The sequence below is a fragment of the Leucopleurus acutus genome (genome assembly GCF_964270905.1).
Source record: "Leucopleurus acutus genome assembly, chromosome: 14".
Taxonomy (NCBI): Eukaryota; Metazoa; Chordata; class Mammalia; order Artiodactyla; family Delphinidae; genus Leucopleurus; species Leucopleurus acutus.
This window is the reverse complement of record NC_139156.1, coordinates 39,946,181-39,971,701: the sequence shown is the minus strand read 5'-3', so window position 1 is coordinate 39,971,701 and position 25,521 is coordinate 39,946,181. Positions and strand designations below refer to the sequence as shown.

Sequence of the window (25,521 nt, the reverse complement as noted above, 5' to 3'; positions counted from 1 at the left end):
TAGCCAAGTTCATTAACAAGGAAATTAGCTTCAAATGAAATATTTTTATATCTGTTTTTGAAGAGATTTTCAAATTTACATTACATTTTCTTATCTTACGGCACCTGAAGGAAATTATCTGTCTGAATGACATGTTGGAGAATAACAATGAGGAACTGAATTGTTTTGTAAGTAGCTCAGTTTCCACCAGTGAAATGATCTTGTATTTAAGACAGCAGGGATAAAGAAAATATTTTATGGAAAAATACTAAGATTCTGTGATGTTCCCCAACCATCTACAAAAATCTGACCCCTTTTATATAAACAATCATTCAGGTAAGCAGGCCCAAAGCCTTCCTCCAGAAGAGAAGTCCTCTCTTATAACTCCTCTTGCATTTAACAGATTTTTTTTTAAAGACAGCCAATTTCCTAATGTATTTAAAACTAATGTATCTTGGGTTACTGACCAGTTACTGACAATTATAAAAGCTAAATCAACTTCTAGTGATATATCTGAGTCTACAGTGCACACTAAAACATTAACAAGATTATCAAGTAAATTCAAACAACAACAAAAATTGTTTTCTACAGCTAACTTTACATTCCAGGTAAAGGTATTCTTTGGAGAAGTCCAGAGAGCATGTGCTCAAGTTTTGTTGATTAAATTAAATTCATTGTGTGTGTGTGTGTGTGTGTGTGTGTGTGTGTGTAGGCTAGGCCAGAGGTGTTCTCATACTACTATCTGTAATTTAGGATGTGTGTGTAGGAGGGAGTTGTGAATATGTGGGGGGGGGGGAATGTATAATTATATTTTGTATGCAATATAGCTTCTTCAAAACAAAGATATGATTTCCATAAATCTTCTGATGAGTTCCTTGACATCAGAGCTCAATTAGGCATTGTAGCCTGGACATCTTTATGTTAAGAGAGGAGAGAATATGTCCATATCATAAGTGCCTACAGAACAACAGGTCAGCTTCTACATGCCTACACATTTGGGTTCTGTGCTGTGCTGGACTCCCAGGTTCTTACATCGCAGTTGGGGCTTGTTGTGAGTTTAGTTATTCATCCATGCCAGGAGGAACTGTAATCATAAAAGATGATTCAAATGGCAAATGCCTAATAGCAAAATACCTCATCAGGATTATGATGACATAAAAAATAGCTTAGTATGACTAGAATATAGATCACGAAGGAGGCACATGGGTGATGAGACTGCAGTAGTAATATGGGAACAGATCTCACAACAAGGAGTGCCACAGACAGCCTCTGAGAAGGAAAATGATCTGAGGCTGGTTGTTTCATAGACAGTTATGGATTGAATTGTGTCCCCTCAAAAGCTATGTCAACATCCTAAGCCCCCAGACCCGTGAACGTGACCTTATTTGGAAATAGGGTCTTTGCAGACATAATTGAGTTAAGATGATGTTATACTGGAATAGGGTAGGCCCTAAATGCAATGACTGGTATCCTTACAAGGAGAGAGAGATTTTGATACAGAGACACAAACAGAGGGGAGACAGTCATGTGAAGAAGGAGACAGAAATTGGAATGATGAAGCTACCAGCCAAACCTATCAAGGATTGCTGGCAGCCTCCAGAAGCCAGGAGAGAGACATAGGACAGATTCTTCCCTAGAGCTTTCAGAGGACACATGGCCACGGTGACACCCTGAGTTTGAACTTCTAGTCTGCAGAGTTATTTCACAATAATTTCTGTTGTTTTAAGACATTCAGTTTGTGATAATTTATCATGGCCACCTAGAAACTAATACCGTGAACTTATCATAGTGTGTGGAATGGGTGAGAGGTGAGCAAGACTGGACACAGAATGACCAATTAGAAGGACCAACAGCAAAATCCAGAAGACAGAGCATTAATCAGAACTAATCAGAACAGTGGCAGTGAGAATGGCAAGACATAGGCGATGCTGAGAGTTATTTAGAAGGTAGAATCCATAGGATTAGTTATCAGCGATTAGGGAATTTTAGGAAAGAAAAGACTCAGATAATTTCCAAATGTCTGGTTTGAGAAACATTTAGTGCGATAGGGAACACTTGAAAGGAAGACACTTGGCTGGGGGTAGAGAGAAAAATAAATTTAGCTTTGTCTTAGTGCCATTTGAAGTAACTAAGTGATGTCTAAGTGGACTTGCCTCACAGGAAACTGGGTCTGGAATTCAGGAAAAGGTTTTGGGACGACATATAGATATAATAATGATGCTATGACACTTCATGACTCTCCCATAATATCATTTAGCACACTCTTTATTTTAATTTCCTGTTTATCTGTAAATCCTCAGCAAGGAAGCAAGTTGAGACCAGAGAATTGAGGGAACTACTTCTTTTGATAACACTGCTCTCCTCAACAGGCCAACCTCAGATGTTCCTACTTGTCCCATCTTATGGATGAAGGAGGGATAGTAATAAAGCAATTCTAGCTCTTCCCTGTCAGTTGTGTAAAAAGAAGCTGGCCCTACCTACTGACAGATTTTGGGCTTTGGACCTTAGCCACAAATCCAGGACAACAGGGAAAAAATCCCACTAGACATTCTGTTACATTTTACATAGATAATCCATTATAATCCTCATAAGAATAATCTTCACTAAAACCATATTAATTATAATCCTCACTACAAAAGACAAAGAAACAAAAGAAGAAAAACCCTAAAAGTCTCAGGTGCAGGAAATAGAGAGGAGTCCTAAGGTTAGAGAAATGAGCTGGAGCTTGGCAGGAGAGCTCATGAAGGGCGGGTGAAGAAGTCCTGCTATGACCCTATCAAGACAGCAGCTGGCCTGTCCCTAGGTTCTTCAGAACCTTTTTTTTTTTTTTTTTTTTTTAACGTAGGGGCAGGACAGGAGTAAAGACACAGACGTAGAGAATGGACTTGAGGGGACGGGGAGGGGGAAGGGCAAGCTGGGACGAAGTGAGACAGTGGCATGGACTTATATATACTACCAAATGTAAAACAGATAGCTAGTGGGAAGCAGCCGCATAGCACAGGGAGATCAGCTAGGTGCTTTGTGCCCACCTAGAGGGGTGGGATAGGGAGGGTGGGAGGGAGGGAGATGCAAGAGGGAGGGGATTGAATTGTGTCCCCATACATATATGTATAGCTGATTCACTTTGTTATAAAGCAGAAACTAACACACCATTGTAAAGCAGTTATACTCAAAAAAAGATGTTAAAAAAAAAAAGCAGCTGGGACGGAGCCGTTTATAAGTCCTAGAGTATTTCTTCACACAAAACACAAGCTTTAGAAACAACTCTCTATATTGTCCCAGGTAAGCATCACAGAGGTTTTTCCCTGAGAGAAACAGAAACCCAAGCCTTGCAACTGAGATCTGAACTCTTTCTTTCCTATCTTTATGGTACAGGGACAGGATGGTGATAGTGGGAGGGACAGAAAGTACTTGGGGAGGATAAAAAAGAGGCTTGAATTGTATCTATAATATTTCATTTCCAAATAAATAAATGAGTATTAATAAGATTCAATATTGCAACATATTAAAATGTTGTATCCAGTATTTGTTATATGATTTTATGTGCTATCATTTTACTAATTAAAAAAAATAAACAGGTTAAAAAATGTTAATTAACTTGCCCAGATCACAGTCCATGAGAGGAGAAACTATGGAAATATAGACTTCTAATACCAAACTCTGTTAAACTGACTTGGCTTATTCATTTTTGCATTAACAAGGAAGGGCCTAACATGTGGCCAAGGTGTTCAGAATGATAGACAACAGCTGGGATAATTCCTGGAAGGAGAGGCCCTGCTGACAGAGGTCTGCTATCAAATGCCACCATTCAGCAGGGTGGTCCAGGGCTGCATTTGGCACGTGACCTAAGGAAACTTAGAGATCATCTACTTCAACTGGGTCAGTTTACAAATTCAGTAACAGACCCAGAGAGATTAACTGGCTGGCTTAGTGAGTGGATAATTCAAAATTTAATGCTATGTCAGTTATACCAGGTGCTCTAAACTGTAGTCAATAAGTAGCAGAACAGTCTTGGGAATGGGGATGATGATGATGATAAATAAAAATAAACATGATGGTGGTGGTGATGATAGCAGCTAACGTTTTTGAGCACTAATCTAAATTCTAGGTACTCACCTGAATGCTTTGTAAGTATCCCCTTGATTATTCCTCACAACAACCCAAAAAGTTAGGTACAATCATCATCTCCATTCAGATCAAAGGAGAGCCTCTCAGGGGCTCATAATCTGTAAATTACAGAGTAGATCCCAACCTAGGCAGCTGTGCTGGAACTCTTAACCATATGCTGTGCTAAAGACTCAAACATTAGGGGAAGGGGGAGGGAGCAAGTGGGAGCTCAATCCCATCTCTCTCAGGTTCAACTTGGGCTTATATATTTCCCATTACTACAGAGGCGAGGTGTGTATTTGGCTTAGAATTTGACATTATCTGATGCCAATATGAATTCTACATGGTGTCAAGTCAGGTAGAGCTCTTGAAGAAATGGTATGTTAGAGTGTAGATGGATTGACTCATGAATTATTGGATTAAACCTGAAGTAAATTCCCTAAACACAACTTTAGTTTTCCTGTATATAAAGGAGTACTTCTGAAAAGAGTAAAACATTTTGCCCTCTCTCTGGTGTGGAAAAACCATTATCACAGCAAAAAAAGAATGCTTAAGCCCACAATACTGAATAATTCGTTTCATGTCAACCAAAAAAAGTGAAAGCAATAAATAAACCAATTTTTTCTAGTAATGAGATGCTATTGGTCAGTGAATGTTAATAATGTAGATTATAGGATAGTTAGATTTATGACTACCATCTCCTTCCAACAAGGAGATGAATCCTGTTAATTCTAGAGGCAGAACTACATAGTGGAGTTCTGGAGTTTGGTTACTGAGGTCACATTTCAGCTGTCATTCAATTACATACTGTGTGTGTTTAATCAATACTAGTATTACGCAGCCTCAAATTTAAAAAGAATGGTCAAGGATTGATTTCAATATTATCAATCTGTCAATATTTTAATGATCTGCTGAACATCCTCAGGAAAATAAAACAAAAATTCCCAGTACATATAAATTTTATTTGTGAGAAAACAACAATCTGAAATGCCGTGTTATGTCCACACAGAGAATGCTGACTATAAAATTTGTCTTCCAAGGATAAAAATCGTAAGGTCCAAGGAAGCATAGCTATTACTCACAAGGATATACATGGTTGCTCAAAAGACTTTATATCCTAAAGTTACATACATTTTTAAGTTATTTGTAGGGAAACAAGTGAAACAAATCAATCTGATTTGTGAAAAGTCAGAATTTCTTGTGTGAAACATTGAAATTCAAAGAAAAGATCAAAAAAAGAACACAGAGACACACAGTGAAAAACAGGTTAGTGGCTAGAACAGCAAAACATTAAAATGTCAAAAAAATAATCAAAACAAGCAAATAACAAGGCTAAAACTAACAGGCTTCCTTTGTTGGAATCTAGTTGCAGAGTTTTAAAGAGGCACATCTATTGATATAAATCACAAAATGGCAGCTCACAGGTAAAATCGTGTGCAGAAGTGTTTTCTAGCAGAGCTTTTTTTTTTTAAATCAAGTTACAAAATCACATATCTTTTTCAGAACCCAGTTTTTTCTGTGTTTCTTAAAAAAAAAAAAAAAAAAAAACAGCATAGCAATGAGCTGGAGCTCAGTAATTGATGTGCTTAATTGTATAAGTCCTTCTAGTTTGCCACCAGTTTTACTCACCTTATTTTTACTCATTGACATTGGGTTGGCCAAGAAGTTCTTTTGGGTTTTTCTGTAACGTTATGGAAAAACCTGAACATTCTGGCCAACCCAATACATTACCAGCCTGCCCCCTGTAGTCAGGTGAGTTCATAAGCCCTTATGCACCATCAAACTAACCCAAGTCATGAAAGTGATCAATTGCAGAAAGGACTGCAAGATTGGGGGTCATCAGGAAGATTCATTTGTTCACTCACTCATTCGTTCATTCAACAAATACACGTTGATTTCAAAAGTGCCAGATACTGAGCTCAAATCAGCATATAAGTATTTGGGATTTCTTTGCATCAAGATAATAGGCAGTCATAGGTCTGGATGTGTACCAAGATGTATGTGATAGAGCTGAGGACAAAACAATGGTGAATTTTAGGAAATGAAATAAGAAATTCTAAAAAGTGCTAACAATTCGCTAATAATTGCAAGGGTCTCAAAGGATAGGGATTCTAAAGAAGGAAGGGTGGTCAACAGTGCTGAGCAGTGATGTTAAATGAAGACAGAAAAGAAAGACAATTCTATGATGTAAGTAGCAAATCCCTGGTGATGTTTAAGAGGGCACACATAGAGTAGGCTGATAAAGCCAGGTTGAGTGGTGAGAAGATAAGCATAAAGGGCATGAGAAAGAGGGATGGAGGGAGGTTGGGGGGTAGGTATGATGGAAAATGGTGAGGGTGGGGTGAAGAGAAGGCCAGTGAAGAGGACTGGATATGTACAAAAGAGAGATTTGGTACCAGACAGTTCACAAGAATAACCATATGCTAGAATGAATTCAATCTAGATGTAATACCATTAACTTAAATTTTGATATCAGAGCAAAATTTAGTAACTTTTCTGTAAACCATATCCCCAAGTTCACCTCCTGGGACACATTCTGGGAAGGTGTTTTCACTCTAAACCTTTCTTTAGTTAGCACCAAAATTCACTGACAATAAGCTACAAAAGAAAATCTGTCAATTCTCAATTATGTTTTATTTTCTGGTGTTCCACTTGTGATCTCAATCAGAAATGACTGAAACGTTTCTGGTTCTTTGGCTCTGCTGGAAATGACATTTTCCACAGAGGCATCTAATCTTGGACCAATGAAATCAGGTGATATTATTCTCCAGAATCCTCTACATATATAATAATCAAGAGAGAAAAATTAAAGTACAAATGGTATGTAAAATGCCTTTTGAGCTCACCCACAGCGAAGCTGGATGTGATTTACCTTCACCTGCACCTCATCTTCCACTTCCACTACCGTAGCTAGGGATGAAAACCACCACCCAGAGGTGAATCCCAGAAAGGCTTCATTGCCTTTTGATGTATTGTTTGTACAATCAGGTTTGGAGACGTCAAAATTCTCAGCCAATCATCTTCCTATGATTCTGAGTAAAACTGTCGTACAAAATAAGCTTAGGAGAGACTTCTCCCTCTCTTTTAGAGTCTTTGTAGAGATTATAATTAAGGAGAATTTTTCCTATTGATATAAAATTATATAAAATGATTGATTACAGATGTTAACCGCTCAATTCCATAGCCTACCCAAATAGATTCTAAGTCCAGCTGGAAGTAAATAAAATTGATTGTCAAGGGTCTGTGTCGGACGGTAGAATAAGCACTAAACACCCTATTGTGTTAGAAGCTCAATATGTAAGATAAATTTATGTAGCATTCAAACAAAATCTTTGTAACATGTGATCTACTTACCCCTGCAAGGCTTTCTCTCCAAACCAATCTCCTTTTCCTAAGGTTCTAAGAAAGACTGGGTCTTCACTTGGCGAGTCTTCACGAGTGACATTTACCTAGAAAGAGAAACAATGAAAGCCTGTATCCACGGCATACGCACAGGATGATCAAATAAACACTGGTTAATGATGTTCGTTCCCTTTCTTATTTCTTTTTTTTTTTTTTAAACTTATTTTCATGAAGAGAAAAAGTACATTACCACTAAAGGGGACAAAGAATAATATCGCAACTTCACATGCACCCCAAGAAGTAATCTCCATGTATTTTGTTATGCTTTCAAGTTGTTGTCAAGAAATAATAAATTATTCAGAAATTTGAATTTCACTCAAATCTTCAACTCTATTCCCACTTCCAACTTTCTATGAGGCAATCACTATGATGAATTTAGTAGTGTTCCTCCAGTCTTTTTTTATGTGTTTATATGCATGTGTTTTAAAAATATATGAATAGTATAATACAGTATGAATTATTCTGCTATTCCATGCTATTATATATAAATCTAGTTCATTCATTTTAATGTTTTAGTGTCTTCTTTCATCCTATATTTATCAATTTCCTTGCAGATGGACGTTTATGCTGTCTCCATTTTTTGGCTTCACTTAACATCTTTCTATACACCTCTCTACATGTACATCCCAGTTTCACTAGGACATGCCTATCTCTTTGCCAAGAAGAAGCCAGCCTTCATTCAAAGGCCAGTCACATTTCCATGAAGACTTCCTGCAGGTCTCTACCTGACTACTGTCCTCATAATCCATATGTTTCATTCAGCAGGAGTTCTTTTTTTGAAGATATATAAATTACATATGTGTCTTTATTTTACCATAATGAATAGTATGCTCTTCAAAGAAATGGGCATTTCTTTGATATTCTCTGTAATTTATAGTAAGTACTCAATAAAGAGTAGTAAACTGCATGAACAGAAGAGCTTCATTACTAACAAGATATCTCCGCCCATATAGGACTTGGGAGTTGGGTGATAGTCCATTGAAAGCAAGTAATAATGTATTTGTTGAATGAAGACATAAATGTAGTAAATTGTACCTTTGTGTTAATTCACTTCCCCCTAAAGTTCTACAAATATAATACTGGCTACGTGTCATTTAAAAAGTTCAAATAGTTAAAATTCACCTACCTGGAAAATGTAATGAAGTAGAAAAACTAATTTCTTGAGACAATGCCAGACACTTAAACACATTTAAAAATACTATGCTTCAGGTTTCTGAATTTAGAGACTGGATGTCAAAGACCAGAATTTTTATAAGTATTAAAAAGGTCTATGCAAGGTGGAGGGAATTCAATTATTACTCTCCACTGACCCATTTGATTACTCCTCCACATGGTGTTTCAAAAGCATGGAAATGCAGTTTTTAACACTTAACCACTGAGCTATATAAGAGAGGTACTCATATGCATACTGATGAGGCTTTCACAGATGTGAATGGAAATATACTAGCCCAGTGGTTCTCAAACTCTGTGTGTGTGTGTGTGTGTGTGTGTGTGTGTGTGTGTGTGTGCGCGCGCGCGCGCGCGCGCGCGGTGGGGAGAGGGGGCGTGCAGTCTTGTTTAAAATAAAGGTTACTTAACTCTTATTCCTGAGGTTTTGATTGAATGGGTTTTGGAAATCTGCATTTCAAAAGATTAATGTGGGTGATTTAGATGCAAATGTTCTACAGACCAACCTTTGACAAACACTGATACACTGTTTCATTTCTGAACCTCAGTTTTCTTATCTGCACAATGAGACAACTCAACAAAATTACGTCTGTCAGTCCTCCTGGCTGATAAAAAAAGTCAATGATTAATTTAACTATAAGTTAAGCTCATTAATTCAAATTAGATATAGGGATACATATAACTGTACATTTGCCATTTGGGTAACAAAAAAGATTATAAACTCAAAATGGCAGATTTACGTAAGCCATGGAGAAATTTGGGTGGGTTTTGAAATGTTCTTAAAAAATATGTTACTGAAATGCAGTAAGAGACACAAAAAACGGGTCACCTATGGGATAAATCACATTCTGCTTATATGAGGAAAAATCTATCTCCTATAGTTCATATATGTGAAAAAACAAGCAGGTCAAAGAGCAAGAATAAAAGTTCTCCTTTAAAGTTGTAGTTTCCACAGTTTTTCTTTATATATGTAATGAATCATTCTAAATATGCACAGACACCAGTCATGGACATTTGCATCTTTAATTCTCAAAAAGAAAATTCAAGGTAGAAAAAGATATATATACAGATATAGCTTCTCTAACCTTGACCTGTATACATAGTCTTTTCACCTACACCATAAAGTACTTTATGATCCACAATGGTGTGGAAGGGAACTAGCTATGGAGCCTTAAAGGTAATATTTAGTCTATTTGAACCCATTACCCCACCACCTTGCCTGAAAAATCGGAGGGATATCTCATATGGATGTACTTGTGCTCTATGTGTGAATTAAATGAGAACGTCAATGAAAAGCATCCTCTTAATTCTGAGTGCCCCCCAAAGTTGGTTCTTTTTTCCTTATTTTCCCCTTTGTTCCATTTCTCTCACTTCCTACTTCAGAAATTCCATGCATTTGAGTGCAATTATCCAAAATCTCTACCATTGCTCTTGTTGACATAAAATGCGATTTAGAACTTTAACTACTTTTAGTTCCAGCTAAATAAAAGAGAAGGTGTTTATTTTTATAATCCTTTTACTTGTCTATATATTAATTTTTCTATAAAATATATGCATGGTATTGTAATTTTAACATTTGGAACTATTTTAAAAATTATATATATATACATAATTTTTTAAATTAAGAATCAAAATAGAAATTAGATATTTTAAATGGGACACATAAAATTAATCTTTAATACCAAAATCTTCAATAAACAATATCAATGTGCTCAACCAACATGTTTAACCAAAAATAATTCAAAAACAAAATAAAATGTTTTAGTACAGATTCAACAGGTTTTATAAACAAAGCGATGTTTGTTGTAAAGAAACATGGAAATCAGAGATTTGTGGGGCAGACCCAGCTGGAGAATAGGGTTGTCAGGTGAGCATTTTCCTACCTGTGTAATAGATTATAAAAATGAGGAGTTTCCAAATCAAAGCATCTCCCTTTTCAAACAATGTTCTACACACATTGCTCAAAAATTGCCGTTATTCCAAAAAAAAAAAAAAAAAAACACAAATGTTCCCTAATGTAGAAAAACACTTTTAGGAGCTGTATCTGATAGTTTGGGGCATGTACAGGGAAAGAATATTTTTCTGAGCTTGATGTTTGCCTGCATTCCTTTAGTCATTACTTAAATTCAGGGTGGCTCAGACCTATGACTCCCCTGAGTCTGGTTTGACAACTGAACCTTTTGTGCAACACAGGAATGAATTAGAATCTCTCTCACCATGTGTCCACTCCCGTCCCCGCAAACATCTCTGGTGAATCTTATGTTCGTGATTCTCTTTCTGGTACTTCTACTTTAATGAGTGTGTGTACATGAGCTCACATGCACCTCATTCCATGCATAAATACCATATATTTTCCTGGTTTTAAACTTTATATAAATAATATCATACCACACATATCCTTCAACTTGTTTCTTTTGATCAGCATTGTATTTGAGATTTATCCAATTCATCCATGTTAATATATGTAGCTGTGGTTCATTTCCTGTTTGTATAATATGCCATTATATGAATATTATATAGTTCATTGATTCTTCTCTATATGTAAATGTGGGCTTCCTCCAGGTTTATTGTTGTTATATACTAGTCTGTTGTGCTATTAACATTACTTATGAACACTTTTGCATGTTTTGTGGTGTCCATGGGTGTTTCACTAGGATCAAAACTTACAAATAAAAACCAAGGTTATAAAGTATACGCATCTTCAATTTTACTAGGTATTGACTCAGTCTTGGTACAAAGATGTCACACCAAGTTATATTTCTACCATCGGTGGATGAAAGTTCATATTATACTATATTGTCATCAACACTTGATATTGTCAGACTTTGATTTTTTGCCAAAAAGGTCAATATCATATGGCATTTCTCTGATTATTAATAAAAGTAGGGTATTTTTCATATTATTTTATGGGCCAGTTGTATTTCTTTTTCGTGACTTTTTTGCCTATTTTTCTATTGAATTAATTGTCATTTTTTTATTGATTCATAAGACGGTAGTTTAGCTTTTCACTGTATTTATGATGTCTTGCCAAAGCTATTAATTTCAATGTAATCATATGTAACCACATTATCGCTTATTGTTTGTACTTTAAAATTCTCATTTAATAAAATTTTTCCTATCCCAACATGACAGAAGTATTCTCCTAATTGTCTTTTGATTTTTTTTCTAATTTTTTCTTTTGCATTTAGGTCTGGAATTGACCTTATTTGTACAGCGTGAGGTCAGGATCCAATTTCATATATCTCCCTATGGGTAACTAATTGTTTTGGAATAGGTATCGCCCATGCTCTCCTAACTCAAGTTCCCATAGATCTTGGACCTTTATTTGAGCTCACTATTCTCTTATTCTGATATATTTATCTAGTTCTTAGTAGAATTAAGACATTTTCTTCTTTACCTTATAATAAATCTTTATATCTACTGAAGTAATTCTCACCAATATATTCTTCTTCCTTTCAAATGTTTTAGCCATTTTTGTCTTTTGCTCTTCATTCTAGTGTCCTTTTTTATCATTTAAAAATTTCTTATACAATTTTGAAAGGTTACTTTCCATTTACAGTTATTACAAAATACTGGCTATATTCCCTGTGTTGTACAATACATCCTTCAGCCTATCTTACACCCAATGGTTTGTACCTCCCACTCCCCCTCCCCTACATTGCCCACCCCCGACTTGTAACTACTAGCTTGTTCTCTATATCTGTGAGTCTGCTTCTTTTTTGTTACATTCACTAGCTTGTTGTATTTTTTAGATTCCACATATGATATCATACAGTATTTATCTTTCTCTGTCTGACTTATGGCAAAATTTCATTCTTTTTTATGGCTGAGTAGTATTCCATTGTGTGTGTGTGTGTGTGTGTGTGTGTGTGTGTGTACATAAATATATATATACACACACAATACATCTTCTTTACCCATTCATCTGTTGATGAACACTTAGGTTGTTTACATGTCTCGGCAATTATAAGTAATTCTGCTATGAGCATTGGGGTGCATATATCTTTTTGAATTAATGTTTTGGTTTTTTTCGGATATATACCCAGGAGTAGAATTGCTTTCATATGGTAGTTCTATTTTTAGTTTTTTGAACCTCCATACTGTTTTCCACAGTGGTTGCACCAATTTACACTCCAACCAACAGTGTACAAGGGTTCCCTTTTCTCCTTGCGAGCATTTGTTATTTGTAGACATTTTGATAATAGCCATTCTGACAGGATGTGGCTACTGAGAAGCTGAATATTTTGTTTAATTTAATTTAGTTAATTTTAATTTAGTGACTTGAGACTAATGGCTACCACGTTAGGCTGTGAAGATATAGAATAGTTCCATCAACAGAGGAAAAAGTACTGAACAATGCTGATCCAGCTAAGCTTATATTAATTTTAATAATTTATCTGTCTACATAAAAAACTCAAACTAAAATCATACCACCTGTAAATAATTACTGTTTATTTCTTCATTTCCAAACATATCTTTTTCTTGACTTACTGCAATGGTTGGGGTGTTTAGTTACACAGTGAACAGAAGTGGGGATAATGTGCATGTTCGTTCTTGAAATGAAATGATTCATGTTTCACTCTGATATTTTATATATATATATATATATATATATATATATATATATATAATGTCACACACAAACAAAATTTCCATAAGAGCATACTTCCCATATTCAGCAACACTGAATACTGTGTTAAGCCCATTTGTTTAACCAACATGCTTAAGCCCTTGTGAATTCTAAGCAAAGCCATGTGGTTTTAAGTGGCATTTAATGAACAAGAATTTTTGAAATATTTTTTTCTAATGGTAGCATACAAGATAAGTTAAATAGAATCAGAAAATCAAAATGCTTTTGAATTATTATTGAAACTCTGAAATTTTGTCGACCAATCCTGTTCAATTTTGGTTCCACTTATTTATGGAGACATTTTTTTTTTTTTGATGCAACACAACTAGAGGGACATAGGCATAAAGTTTTATCAGAGATATTTTTCATGCTTAATTATGAATCCTTGAGTGCTCTGTGGTTCACTGTTGGGGGGAACAAGTCAGGTTTCCAGGCAATTGGAATGGACTGATTAAAGTATAAAGAACTAACTCAGCTTCTACCTGAGGCAGAACTAGGTACTCTAGACATCACTGAAGCATTCTGCCCAAGTTTTAGAAAAATCAGTTTGTATAGGTTTAATGGGGAAAAAACAAATATTTCCAAGTTTATTTTATAATGCTTTTCTCTTTGTGTGAATGTGCTTTATAGAAAAATAAAAACTGTTTTACTCTTAAATAAATGAACTTGAAAAAGGGGAAATCCATCTGTAGTTGTACAGCCCCTGTTGTGTGTCTCTGTCTCACATTTTCTAAGGAAAAGCCAGGTTGGTGGTAACAAAGAAAATATCTTTGTCAGAGTTATCCTTTATAAATTCTTAAAGGTACATGAAAACAAGGTGACATCTGTACACCTAAAACAACACACATAATTTTAGAAAATTTCAATTCTACAACTTATTTGCCTGCTCACCTGAACCTACTCTCATTCTCTTATCATTTTCTATTCCTTCCTATTGGGACTTAAGTGTGTTCGCCTTCTGCTTCTTAAAACTTAATATAGTAACTCCAATACATTAATATTAGAATTCATATAATTAACATACTAAATCAATCATATATTATTATATAATTAGTATAATTAAGAGTCATGGCAGCTAAGTTGTATGACCTGAAAAAGAAGGTTAGGAAAAATCTATGCCTGGTTTAAAAAAAAAATCTTGGATGTGTCAAAAAATTCCAATATATTCTTACTACTGCTCTCCCAGAATTCCTACAGTGGTCTGAAATACTGCCAAGGGAATCAGTTCCTCTGGTGTAATATCCATGCTATTTCTATGTATACATATTACAAAACTCATAAAATAGCACCACTAATGCTCCTGTGTTCAGCTGAAACTGGTTACAAACCACAACTTTTTAGGCAGTGCTGGAATTTGCAGTAGTTTGGTAGCCACAAAAGCCTGTCAGAAATTCATCTTAATCGATAAACATATCATTCCATGAGAGCAAAGAATTAGCAATATAATATAGAAAAATAAATCTAGGATTGCCAGGGCAAAAAGCCCCCCTGTGACCAATCAAATAATTTACATCCATTAGGATTTTCAGTTTTCCCTGATTCTTCCATCGATATTAAGAACAAAGCAATAAATGGTAAGCTCTAACAATTTATATATAAACCTCAAAATCTTAACATTTCTTATCCTCTAACATTGGAAAATACAAGGTATAATTTTACCCATAACAGTGGTCAGATGTCATTTCATGTTGCTTTTTAGGAAGCCAGTCCCTTGACTTCTATTTCTATCCCAGGTTTTCTGATATCAGTCAAAAGAACAGGTATGAAAAAGTATAAATATTATTTCCTTCCCTTTAGTGGGATATGCCACCGGTGTAAACATTGACATATGCACATTTAAAATTCACAATTAGTCCAAAGAGAATTCTCTAAAATGTGACCCAACAAAATCTATAATCTTTCAACATATCCTGTTCACTGTGGCTCTGTTAATCTCTCTTGCCTATTTTACATGAGCCATAAAGTCAGTCATATTTGTTAAATTAGAAGAAATAAATTTACTTATTTTTTAAAGTGATAATTATAAAAGTGAAAACTGCCATATAAATCCCCTTGTACCTGCATTTCCTTCCCCGTGTTTTACTTTACTTAGTACTTATAACTTCTTTTTAAGGATCACTTACTGTAAAGCAAAATAAGTTCAAATACATTGCACATAGTGAAATGACACTTAAATGCAAAAATGATTAAGACTTTACTGTTGAAAGGAATTTAAGGTATTTTTAGCAATATAATATTAAAGTATTAATCTACATGTCTTCATTTTCCAATTCTCTCAATTTCACATTTTGGTTTTTTAAATTATTATTTATAATATTAAACTTTTAAAAAATACGTAAGGAATAAATTATGATTCTTTATTTATGTCCCTGTCTACCCTATATTTACCCCTTCCCCTATACTTAACCACTTCTAATAATTTCTTAGTATCCATTAAATATTTATTTATGAAGATACAATGAAACATGAATATATTTACTTCCTGATTGGCCTCAGAGTGTTAAATAACTCGCCTAGGGAGTACTAAAACTAGGAAGTTTCATAGCTGGATTCAAACTTGGGCCATCTGATTTGAAAGTCCAGATATTTAATTATTACAATATTACTGCTCCTAATGACTGGATGGACTCTTTTTTCCTGTTAAAGCTTTTTTTAAGCAACCTTAGTCTTCTCTTTTTTAATTATTATGGAAAATTTTCCATTTATGCAGACATACCAGTGGCGTCTAGCATCATGATTATTATACTCTAGAACAAAGGCTGTTCGCTGGTCTTCAAAGTTATACTTTTTCTTTCGTCTTCCACATTTTCAGGAGATACATTCTCAAATATTTCTTTATCAGTTTCAGAAAAGAGAAAAACCTCAAACAGCTCAACACCCTGCACACGTGCTCCTCCACAGGTAGCTGATGAACCCCAGGCCCCCCTTGTTCATCTCCCTCTCATGCTATCAGGGCTTACCTTTCCTTTGCTGATGATAAAGAAGGTGTCCCCTCTTGCACCTTGCCTGATGATATATTCCCCATTTTCATAGTGGGTCTAAAAAACAGAAACAGTAACAGAAAGAAACATTAAGAAAGAAGTAATTTACTAAACAGCTCAACCTCTTCAAATATTAGCTCCTAAGGGATGGAATCACCCTCATGGTGGTGTACCCGAGCTTAGAATCCATCATTATTTAAAAATGAATAATAGTCAGTGAACACAATAATTACAAAGAAATCTATCCTCCTCACTTTAAAAACTATTTTGTTAGTGCCATTTTTCTGGGTGATTATATTCATATCTTTAAATTCATTCATTTTAATAGCTGGATGAAAATATTCTTTTCTCCCATCAACTGAGCATGAAATAAAACAGCAGAACTGATCATTAAACACGTCTTTCTGTATTATCTGTCATTCTCATTCGGTTTTAGTATTCCTGTAGTGACAGAAAAAAAAAAAAGGCTGAGAACGTACTATGGCAGGTAGCATTTCTAAAGATCTTCATTTTGAAACCAAGTTGACTTTTGGTGTGGGTTAGATGGCGCTAGTTCCTTCTTAAGGCACTGCCTCAGGCTTTAATGTCCTGCTGCAGCAATTTAGGTTTGGCCTTGTCAAACAGAATGTCTTTATTTTATGTACTGAATTCTGGTCCAGCATCTGTGAGCTCATAAACCACCAAACAAGGGGCAAAGTAAGGCAAAGTAAAGCAAGAAGATGATCACAGTCAGTGTGTCAGTATTCTGATTCGGGCACAGTGACTAGGTACATTCCCAGGGTAAAGACTGCTCCTGCAACGAAGAAAAGTAATTTCTATAAGGAGAGGTGGGAGAAAGTATATTGCTGGGTCAGGAGGTATAACAGAAAAATGAGAACTGTGCCATCTGGCCCTATCTTTCTCGGCAGTTTAGCAAGGAAGCCATGTTTTGGGAAAGAAAACATTACTCTGTACACTCCTTAGGAAACAGATTCCATGGTTTGCAAACAATACTCACCAGGCCAATGGCTGTGATTCGTCATTATACCTCAACACTCTTAATACTTTATTCACTCTTAAAATTACCTTTCATTAATATTTCATATTAAGAATAGCCATGATTTTCTGGGAATGTAAATTGATACAGCCACTGTGGAGAACAGTATGGAGGTTCCTTAAAAAACTAAAAATAGAACTCCCATACGACCCAGCAATCCCACTACTGAGAAAACCATAATTCAAAAAGAGACATGTACCACAATGTTCACTGCAGCTCTATTTACAATAGCCAGGACATGGAAGCAACCTAAGTGTCCATCATTGGATGAGTGGATAAAGATGATGTGGCACGTATATACAATGGAATATTACTCAGCCATAAAAAGAAGCAAAACTGAGTTATCTGTAGTGAGGTAGATGGACCTAGAGTCTGTCATACAGAGTGAAGTTAAGTCAGAAAGAGAAAAACAAATACCATATGCTAACACACATATATGGAACCTAAAAAATAAATGGCTCTGATGAACCTAGGGGCAGGACAGGAATAAAGATACAGACATAGAGAATGGACTTGAGGACATGGGGAGGGGAAGGGTAAACTGGGATGAAGTGAGACAGTGGCATTGACATATATACACCACCAAATGTAAAATAGCTAGCTAGTGGGAAGCAGCCGCATAGCACAGGGAGATCAGCTCAGTGCCTTGTGACCACATAGAGGGGTGGGACAGGGAGGGTGGGAGGGAGGAACAAGAGGGAGGGGATATAGGGATATATGTATATGTATAGCTGATTCACTTTGTTATACAGCAGAAACTAACACAACATTGTAAAGCAATTATACTCCAATAAAGATGTTAAAAAAAAAGAATAGCCATGATTTTCTTAATATACCAAGAAAATTAACATACTACCTAATGTTACTTTTTTTTTACTCTAAAGTAATATATTTTCCTAATAACAAGTTTTGTAAGTAAAAAAGTTCCTCATTTCCCTTTCCCAATCTCAACCATTAGATGGTAAATGCAGTCTGGTGTGTATCTTACAAGACTTTTTCCTGTGCTTTTAAACATATATATCTATGTGCATACAAACAATTATTTCTAAATAAAAATAAGATCAAATGATGCATATTCTTCAACCGACTTATTTAACAAAATATCTGTGTTCCATTTTCATATCTTGTTGCTTAGAATGCAACAGTGGGAAGCAGGTTTGAAAAACAAAATCACAATAGTCTATTTTCATATATTCATTCAAGAAACATTTCTAAGTGCCTCTGAGTCAGGCCTGGTTACAGGCACTGATGATACAAGATGAAAAAGATAAAAATCTCATGTTAGCACTGTCACATAGAGCCTTCTTTGATAGTGTTAATGTTGTAAACCCGCACTGTCCGATATAGGAGCCACTAGCCACATGTGGCTACAGAACAGTTGAAATGTGGCCAGCGTGACTGAGAAACTGAATTTTTAAATGTATTTAATTTAAATTAATTTAAGTTTTAATACACACGGCTAGTAGCTATTGTATTGGATAGCACAGGTAGTAGATAAAACTGACAAGGGAAGAACTACAATCTATAGCAGTAGGGGAGGGGGAAGGGTGGAGCGTCTTTCCCACTCGTGATGTTTTTTACTTTGTGAATGGAGCTCAATTAGTAAAACTCAGGACCTTTTTCTGCCCTTTTCCTCACTCTGCACCAGAGGAGACAGTGTAATTTAACTGACTGATAAATTTGGAAGTAATCTCTATGCTCATCTCAGACTCTCATCACTTCCGGATGGGAGGTAGTTCCCCACAGAGGGATGGCATTCTCTGCTGCTTGTCTAGGGGAGGAATCTTCTCCCTAGCATAGTGAAGTCCTGCCCATCTGGGCATCTGTGACAGGACAAGTAAGTCGGCCCAAACAGCACCCAGCTTGGAAGCCTGTTTGTCTTTCACTCCTAAGCTACATTCTCTAGCCTAGAGTTTATTAGTGATAATAGTAATATTTTAGTCCCATTTATTTTCCTCCAGTTGAAAATGAATGCACCAAATATTTCTTCTTTCTTTTTTTTTTAGACTTGAAAGAGCAGTTTATTATTTCTCTTGGTACTGTATGCTAACCAGATGATTCTTTGGCTTCCCATGCTGTCGGCTGGGATAACTGCAAGGTGTAACGCTTGTGAGCACTTGGTGCCGGTGCTGGCTGGGGGCACAGCTGGGACTGTCCATGTCTGTTTTTCCCCCACGGGAGCCTCTTTATGTGGCTGCCCAGTCTCCTCCATATCATGATGGTCTGGGAGTGGGCCAACTTCTTACACGGCAGCTGGCTTCCAAGGGTGCAAAAGCAGAAGGTGTCAGGCCTTCCCAAGACCCAGGCCAGGAACAGGCCCCCTATCACTTGTGCTGCTTTCAGTGGGTTCAAGCAGGTCCCTGGACCAATCCAGGCACAAGGGGAAGGGACTGCACAAACATGTGAACCCCAGGAGATGTGGTGCATCGAGGGCTGCCAAAACACAGCCTGGCACACACCTCAAACTTCAAGTGTATAGAACGGAGCTCCTGGCATCCTTTTTCTAGTCCTGTTTCTCCGCCTTCCCAGTATCAGCTACACGAGCTCCATCTTTCCAGGTGCTTGGGCCAAACACCTTGAAGTCGTCTTTAACCCTTCTATCTCACAGTTCTATCCACAACTGCTCGGTTGGCATGCTGGCTGCTCCACATTCAGAGAATGCCCAGAACTCACCCACACCTCACGTCTGCTGCTATGGCCACCATCTTTTCTTGCCCGGTCCAAGCAGTCACCTTCTACCTGGAATCTCTGCTCCTGGCTGGCCCTTCAGTGCTTTCCCCACATAGCAGCCTGGCAATTCTGTTAACACACAATCAGTGCCTGTCCCTTCTCTCCTCACACCCCTGCAGGGGCCCCTAATGCACAGGTACAGGGTCCTATAGGGACTTCAGTGCACTAACAGCTTCTGTCCTTTTGCTTCACTAACCTCACCTTCCACCCCTCTTCCTCTCATGTCTGTTCTGTTCACACCACTTCCCTTGATATTCCTCGAACATTCAGGCCCAGGCCCACCTCAGGGCCTTTGCACAGGTTCCCCCCTCTGCCTGCAATGTGCCTACACACCAAACATTTATGACTCCTTCCTACCTTTACTCAAGTGTCACTTTCTCACTGAGACCTATCCCAGCCTGCCTTTTAAATCTGTTCCTCTCCTCTGTACTTGTGACCCTCCTTGAATTAGTTTTCTATGTAGCACTTACCATCAACATCTGTCGGGCAGAAGAGACTGCACCCTTGGGAGAGGGAAGAGATCAAAGGAGGACGAATGATGGGAGTGTGGGCAAGATTAGGGGATCAAGCAGTGTTGGAGGTAAAGTGTCAGGGAGCAGGATTGCTGGACCCTGTTCAGAGGTGGAGCCATGTGACATATAAGCTCAACAGGAGCTGGAACTGTGGCTTCTGATAAGGAACGTCCACTGCCAAACCCCTTGCCTGGTCTGGAGGGAGCAGAGGAAGAAATACTCTGACTTCTCTCTTCTCCACCCTCTGGTCTCCTGCTGGGGCACCCCTTGGCCGAACTCAGCTGGAAGTCATGAGACAAGGGAGCCTTCCCATTCAGGTCAGCTTCTGGGCAGACAGAAGTGCCAGCAAGAGTGAAGTGTTTCAGCCCCATGTTTAACATATCATTCATTTAATCACCTGCCAGCTGTCTCCGCCACGAATGTCAGCCTATGGGGGAGTTTTATGTTGTTCCCCGCTGTGCCCCTTGCAGCTATAAGAATGCCTAGCTGTGAACTAAATACTTATTGAAAAAATGGTTTAAATTATAAGGATATTTAGTCTCTCATGTAAAAAAAAAAAGTCTGGAAATTAAGCAATTTCAGGGCTGATCAATTTGTTGTTACAACAAATCCTCCAAACACTCAACTTCTTTCTCTCTTTCAGTTATCCTCACTGGATGGGTCGTTATGGTTCCCAAGATGACTGCCACTGCTCCAGTCATCACAGCTGGGTCAGAAGCAAAAAAGGCAAATTTCTCATCTTACCATTCCTTCTAGGGAAAAAAAAATCCCAGAAATCCCTAGCAATCATCCTTTTATGTCTCCTCTGAGTTGCATGCCTGTTCTTAAATGAATGTCTGGCATGATGAATAGAATTATTCCTAATGGTTCTCATTAATCAAGGTCACCCACTAGGGCTGAAAAGAAACCATTTAAATGAAATCAAAGCTCTGGCAGTGGGAAAATAGAAAGGAGGGATCAGGGAGGCACCCAAGAGGGTATTTACTTCATGGACAAACCTGAACAGTCTCTGAAGGATCAGGGCTGAGATGGGGGTGGAATACAGAGGAAGGGCTAGTAAAGCTGGGATTCTAGGCTGTGAGAGGACTTAGAGTCCATGGAAGCTGTCTCCACTGAGCTGTGGTTAAGGACAGAGAGGCACCTGCCCCTGGTGACAGTACAGAGAGTACATGAGAATTAGGGGAGAAAACCAAGGACTACAGATGGTACCTCAACCAAAGAAGCAAATGTGTACAGGTCCAAGCAGCTCCAAAGTGGAAGGGGCTGCCCCACTGGGCAGGAGGTACCACATACCAAGCACACACCAGTGGAGGCTAGGTGAGCATTGGCCAGAACACTGCAAAGGAGATTGAGGTGACTGTCCAAGGATGCCCGAGGGCCAATTTTAGGCACGCTTTCAGCCTTGAGATGCTGTGATTCCCCGACAGGTTGTGTTTCCCAAAAACGGCCACAAAATATCTTCCATTCCACCAGCTCTTCTGCATGGTGACTTTGTGATTCTCCCATTAAGAGTGGAGTCTAATTCCATGAAATATCTAAAAATCTTATATGTTCTGGTATAATGTTATAAGTCATAATTCTAGTTACTACTTTAAAATGTATATCTCAGAAATAACTAAATTTCCTTGTCAATTGCATTATTATGAACTTTCAGCAAATCTTTAACCGTGGTCATTTTTAAGTCTTTTGTCATTTACAGACAGTTCTGGGTGTACTCTGATGCTTTTGCAAAAATGTTCCTATAAAAGGGTTTCATCTTCAAGGAATCCATGGAAAAGACTCTGACAAGTACAGGTTTCTGTGCTTATAATCATTAATCATTAGAGAAATGCAAATCAAAACTACAATGAGATATCATCTCACACCAGTCAAAACATCTATAAACAATAAATGCTGGAGAGGGTGTGGAGAAAAGGGAACACTCTTGCACTGCTGGTGGGAATGTGAATTGGTACAGCCACTATGGAGAACAGTATGGAGGTTCCTTAAAAAACTACAAAGAGAACTACCATATGACCCAGCAATCCCACTACTGGGCATATACCCTGAGAAAACCGTAATTCAAAAAGAGTCATGTACCAAAATGTTCACTGCAGCTCTATTTACAATAGCCAGGACATGGAAACAACCCCTAAGTGTCCATCAACAGATGAGTGGATAAAGAAGTTGTCAGACATATATACAATGGAATATTACTCAGCCATTAAAAGAAACGAAATCAAGCTATTTGTAATGAGGTGGATAGACCTAGAGACTGTCATACAGAGTGAAGTAAGTCAGAAAGAGAAAGACAAATACCGTATGCTAACACATATATATGGAATTTAAGGAAAAAAAAAATGTCATGAAGAACCTAGGGGTAAGACAGGAATAAAGACGCAGACCTACTAGAGAATGGACTTGAGGATATGGGGAGGGGGAAGGGTAAGCTGTGACAAAGCAAGAGAGAGGCATGGACATATATACACTATCAAACGTAAGGTAGATAGCTAGTGGGAAGCAACCACATAGCACAGGGAGATCAGCTCGGTGCTTTGTGACCGCCTGGAGGGGTGGGATAGGGAGGGTGGGAGGGAGGGAGATGCAAGAGGGAAGAGATATGGGAACATATGCATAACTGATTCACTTTGTTATAAAGCAGAAACTAACACACCATTGTAAAGCAATTATACTCCAATAAAGATGTTAAAAAAAACCCATATGATCATCTCAATAGATGCAGAAAAAGCTTTCAGCAAAATTCAACACCTATTTATGATAAAAACCCTCCAGAAAGTAGGCATAGAGGGAACTTTCCTCAACCTAACAAAGGCCATATATGAAAAACCCACAACCAACATCATTCTCAATGGTGAAAAACTGAAACCATTTCCACTAAGATCAGGAACAAGACAAGGTTGCCCACTCTCACCACTCTTATTCAACATAGTTTTGGAAGTTTTAACCAGAGCAATCAGAGAAGAAAAAAGAAATGACAGGAATCCAAATCAGAAAGGAAGAAGTAAAACTGTCACTGTTTGGAGGTGATATGATACTATACATAGAGAATCCTAAAGATCCTACCAGATAACTACTAGAACTTATCAATGAATTTGGTAAAGCAGCAGGATACAAAATTAATGCACAGAAATCTCTTGCATTCCTATGTAAATATATTGCATTGAAATGTAAAATAGATATCCTTCCTATACAGTAATGAGGAAAAATCTGAAAGTGAAATTAAGAAAACACTCCCATTTACCACTGCAACAAAAAGAATAAAATATCTAGGAATAAACCTACCTAAGGAGACAAAAGACCTGTATGCAGAAAATTATAAGACACTGATGAAAGAAATTAAAGATGGTACAAACAGAGGGAGAGATATACCATGTTCTTGGATTGGAAGAATCAACATTGTGAAAATGACTCTACTACCCAAAGCAATCTAAAGATTCAGTGCAATCCCTATCAAACTACCAATGGCATTTTTCACAGAACTAGAACAAAAAGTTTCACAACTTGCATGGAAACACAAAAGACCCTGAATAGCCAAAGCAATATTGAGAAAGAAAAACGGAGCTGGAGGAATCAGGCTCCCTGACTTCAGACTATACTACAAAGCTACAGTAATCAAGACAGTATGGTACTGGCACAAAAACAGAAATATAGATCAGTGGAACAGGATAGAAAGCCTAGAGATAAACCCACGCACATATGGTCACCTTATCTTTGATAAAGGAGGCAAGAATATACAGTGGAGAAAAGACAGCCTCTTCAATAAGTGGTGCTGGGAAAACTGGACAGCTACATGTAAAAGAATGATATTAGAACACTCCCTAACACCATACACAAAAATAAGCTCAAAATGGAGGGCTAGACACTATCAAAATCCTAGAGGAAAACATAGGCAGAACACTCTATGACATAAATCACAGCAAGATCCTTTTTGACCCACCTCCTAGAGAAAGGGAAATAAAAACAAAAATAAACAAATGGGACCTAATGAAACTTAAAAGCTTTTGCACAGCAAAGGAAACCATAAACAAGATGAAAAGACAACCCTTAGAATACAGAAAATATTTGCAAACGAAGAAACTGACAAAGGATTAATCTCCAAAATTTACAAGCAGCTCATGCAGCTCAATATCAAAAAAACAAACAACCCAATACAAAAATGGGCAGAAGACCTATATAGACATTTCTCCGAAGAAGATATACAGATTGCCAACAAACACATGAAAGAATGCTCAACATCATTAATCATTAGAGTAATGCAAATCAAAACTACAATGAGGTATCATCTCACACTGGTCAGAATGGCCATCATCAAAAAATCTACAAACAGTAAATGCTGGAGAGGGTGTGGAGAAAAGGGAACCCTCTTGCACTGTTGGTGGGAATGTAAATTGATACAGCCACTATGGAGAACAGTATGGAGGTTCCTTAAAAAACTAAAAACAGAACTACCATACAACCCAGCAATCCCATTACTGGTCATATACCCTGAGAAAACCATAATTCAATAAGAGTCATGTACCACAATGTTCATTGCAGCTCATTACAATAGCCAGGACATGGAAGCAACCTAAGTGTCCATCATCAGATGAATGGATAAAGAAGATGGGGCACATATATACAATGGAATATTACTCAGCCATTAAATGAAATTAAGTTATTTGTAGTGAGGTGGATGGACCTAGAGTCTGTCATACAGTGAAGTAAGTCAGAAAGAGAAAAACAAATACCGTATGCTAACACATATATATGGAATCTAGAAAACAGAAAAAGAAAATGGTCATGAAGAACCTAGGGGCAAGACAGGAATAAAGACGCAGACCTACTAGAGAATGGACTTGAGGATATGGGGAGGGGGAAGGGTAAGCTGGGACAAAGTGAGAGAGTGGCATGGACATATATACACTACCAAATGTAAAACAGATACCTAGTGGGAAGCAGCCGCATAGCACAGGGAGATCAGCTCCTTGCTTTGTGACC

General features: G+C 37.3%; 1 protein-coding gene across 2 annotated transcripts in view; it reads right to left on the bottom strand.

Annotated features, from left to right (window-relative positions):
• The window catches only part of PRKG1 (protein kinase cGMP-dependent 1), a gene marked incomplete at both ends in the record, with an annotated part of 1,181,231 nt that overhangs the window by 181,887 nt on the left and 973,823 nt on the right, over positions 1 to 25,521 (bottom strand). For both annotated transcript variants that reach the window (XM_082854343.1, XM_082854342.1), the window contains 2 exons: positions 7,441 to 7,535; positions 16,246 to 16,323. In XM_082854343.1, coding sequence (XP_082710469.1) covers positions 7,441 to 7,535; positions 16,246 to 16,323 — 173 coding nt within the window. The remainder of the gene's footprint in view (positions 1 to 7,440; positions 7,536 to 16,245; positions 16,324 to 25,521) is intronic.